The sequence below is a fragment of the Nuphar pumila genome, chromosome 2, assembly GCF_984573655.1.
Source record: "Nuphar pumila chromosome 2, dmNupPumi1.hap1.1, whole genome shotgun sequence".
Taxonomy (NCBI): Eukaryota; Viridiplantae; Streptophyta; class Magnoliopsida; order Nymphaeales; family Nymphaeaceae; genus Nuphar; species Nuphar pumila.
In genome coordinates, this window is record NC_143250.1 from 91,682,734 (window position 1) to 91,685,935 (window position 3,202).

At 43.0% G+C, this 3,202-nt stretch overlaps 1 protein-coding gene across 1 annotated transcript; it reads left to right on the forward strand.

Annotated features, from left to right (window-relative positions):
• The first annotated feature begins 1,553 nt into the window (after positions 1–1,553).
• LOC149846088 (protein LURP-one-related 8-like) lies at positions 1,554–2,856 on the forward strand. The gene is made up of 2 exons (XM_089997843.1): positions 1,554–1,875; positions 1,967–2,856. Exons 1-2 carry the CDS (start codon positions 1,627–1,629, stop codon positions 2,354–2,356), a joined length of 639 nt encoding a protein of 212 aa, XP_089853969.1. The 5' UTR covers positions 1,554–1,626; the 3' UTR covers positions 2,357–2,856.
• The last annotated feature ends 346 nt before the right edge of the window (positions 2,857–3,202 follow it).

Genomic DNA, 3,202 nt, shown 5'->3' on the forward strand with positions numbered 1-3,202 from the left:
CTACCGGCAGCATAAATATCTAAAACTGGGACCAGTATCTAAACTGCCAAGGCCCACCCCCCACTTATAAACAGTAGCCACTGCACCATAAAACTCATTTTAGGAGACTTGCAATGAAAATTCTTTTCTCCTTTGAATGCGGGTCGTGGTTTGGGTTTTACAAAACTGTTACCCATATGTTGGTGGATATATATGGAAACGCTAGGCCTGGACTCCATTTAATTTGTTGGCTTTGGTCGATCGAATACCGAAATACATGTCAACCCGATAGCAAAACAGATGTCCGAATCATTATAGGCTGTCGACGTCCCAGCAGATGATTGATTCGATTCATGCCATAAACCAGAAGCTCCCATCAATCTCCGCTTCTTAATGCAAAAGACCCCTTCGTTGGCCCTACATCAACTTGGAGTATATGCATCATGAGTGATGGCATATGGTCCCTCTTGCCTGGACCATGAGTCTGCTGATGGATTCCTTTGCTTCATTTCAAGGTAGGACGATATTTTTTTTGTAATAGAGGCTGCAAGAATCCAACGGTTGCCGAAGAGGATGATACCAATAGCACATGGTGGATGAACATGATATCTTTGGAATATTGCTGTTTAGAATTGCCAAGTAAATAAATGATTCTTGAAAGCCAACACCTTCTTGGGCTTTAGTTGTTTACGTGTATCATACCGATGGGGGGTGGGGGTGGGGGTGGGGTTCAGTCATTCCCAGAACCGTAATATTATTTTTGTGTTACTCATTCAATAGACTAATTAAGATGACTGGAGTAAATCCATTATACCCTTTTAGTTGCCAATCTTGAAACGGAAAATATAATATCATATAAGGTGCAAAAAAACAAAAAATAATACTAAAAAGTTAACCACCATTATCGATCGAACAAAGCAGCAGCCCCGATTTAGTTAATACAGGTGGACGACTCTCTTTGTTTAGGATGCAACGACTTATAAATTAAGGAGTGATGCGGAGCGTGCATTTCTTTTCATTTAATGTTTTGCTTTCGAATGAGAACGCATATAATCAAAAGGATGATATTGTTCGTTTGTGTCTTATAATTATTTTAAGACAACTAAAAAAATTAAGTAATTTAATTATGTCAATGGGAAACAGGAAATCGTGGGTTTCTAAATGCTTAAGAAAAAAGGTTTTATTTCGCAACACTCCGTCAGAACAATGCTTATTATAATCGCATGATTGTCATAAATGTCACAAGAGCGCTTTTAGTCGCTTTCATCATTGAATAAAATTAAAAAAAAGAGATTAATTAGATGAATAAAATAGAAATAATTGCGTAGTTAATTAATTGGACTTAGAGCATATTACTATTGGTTTGGGGCCCCTCCAAAGACAAGAATAAGGATGATTATCCTGATTTTATAATGCGAGGGTGCGCTCTGTAGTTGGACGCGTGTCAATCAAAGCACAACCACAAGTTCTGTTTACATTTGAAGTAAAGAAATTAAAGAGCCCTTGGCACGCGTCGAGATATGAGGTACGTGCGAGGGAACTATAAATATTCCCCCAACCAAACCATGTCAATCGTCACACGGGGAAGAGAGAGACTGAAGAGTAACCGAAGAATCAGCGAAATAGATCAAGCAAGAGGTGATAGCCATGACGAAGGTGCACCCGAATGCAGCCGAGGTGGTGAGAGAAGCCATCTCCTCCTCCTACTCGGGTCGATCGGAGTCAACGACGCTGACCGTGTGGAGGAAGTCGCTGCTCTTCAATTGCAGCGGCTTCACGGTGTTCGATTCAAAGGGGAACCTGCTATTCCGGGTGGACAACTACGCCTCGGAACACAAGGGTGAGATCGTTCTCATGGACGCCTCCGGCAAACCACTCCTCACCCTCCGCCGAAAGGTTAGACAGACGGACTCACTCGACCTTTTCCTTCTCTCTCTCAATCATCATTTTCCGAAACTGACTGACTGAGTGACTTATTGATGAGCAGAGGCTGAGCCTGGGGGACCAGTGGATGGTGTACGAGGGGGAGGTGGCATCAGGAGGAGGGTCGCCGACGAGGCGGCCCAAGTTCACCGTGAAGAAGCACGGCAACTTCCTGGGGTCGAAGACCATTGCCTACGTCTGCTCCTGCTCCTCCAAGGCTGCCCTCTACGAGATCCAAGGCTCCTACTCCCAGCGGTCCTGCTCCGTCTACGACGTGAACCGGAGAAAGGTGGCGGAGATCAAACGGAAGGAGGCCTCGTCCGGAGGGGTGGCCTTCGGAGCAGACGTCTTCCGGCTTATCGTTGAGCCAGAGATGGACACCGCCGACGCCATGGCCTTTGTGCTCCTGCTCGACCAGATGTTCTCCTCCAGATGGTCCTCCTCCTCTCCCTGATCTTTATCTTTCTTTACACCTACACGCAACGAAGATGATCATGAAGAAACTTATCAACAATGTGTTTATGACGATGGTGATGGTGGCTCGTATATATCATGCGAGTATATATATATATATATGTGTGTGTGTTCATCATCAGAGACGAGTTGGTGGCTTCAGCCTCATACAGGGTTGAGATGATCTCCTTGAGGGAATAAGGGTGCTTCTCTCATGTATTCGGTGACGAGACGACAGAGGATCTGGTGGCGTCTTTCTTTTTCCTTTTTTTTTTGTCTCCCCACATTTTGCACTTTCCTTGATTTCTTCTTGTGGTGCTGTTTGTTTTTGGTTTAGCACTCTAGGGCTCTCTCGATCAAGTTTTGGTAGGATTTAATTTCTTGCTTTCTTGCCCCTTGAGGTCTGGTTAAGCATGCTTGACAAGGAAGATTTGGTTCCTTTTGTATATATAAAGATTTGACATTTAAAGAATCACGAATGAATCTTTTTTCTTCTCTCTATTCATGGATGATTAGATCGTTCAAATTGCTGCTACTTTACAAAATTAACTTGTGAGAAATTTTGTTGATCCACCATCTACCATTAGAAATTGATTTGATTTTTTATATTACCGACCGACAAACGAACGATACCAGTTATGGTTGGAAGAGTTGGAAGGTTGGCGTATTGGCCAGCAACAGAAACGGATGTTGGAAAAAAGGCAAAAAAGAAAAGAAAAAAAAAAAGGGAAGCGAAATTGTCCATCTAAAACAAATACAGCATTCCATTTTTATTCGTATTCGTACGGATCACCGGAACAATAGACCAAAGGTCAATTCTCAAGGCTATGTGAATGATAGGACCGTG

Bases quoted from the DNA above. Each gene is read 5' to 3' on its own strand.
- LOC149846088 (XM_089997843.1), top strand. From the start codon at position 1,627: ATGACGAAGGTGCACCCGAATGCAGCCGAGGTGGTGAGAGAAGCCATC. The intron at 1,876-1,966 runs GTTAGACAGACG...ATTGATGAGCAG, and splicing joins TCCTCACCCTCCGCCGAAAG to AGGCTGAGCCTGGGGGACCA.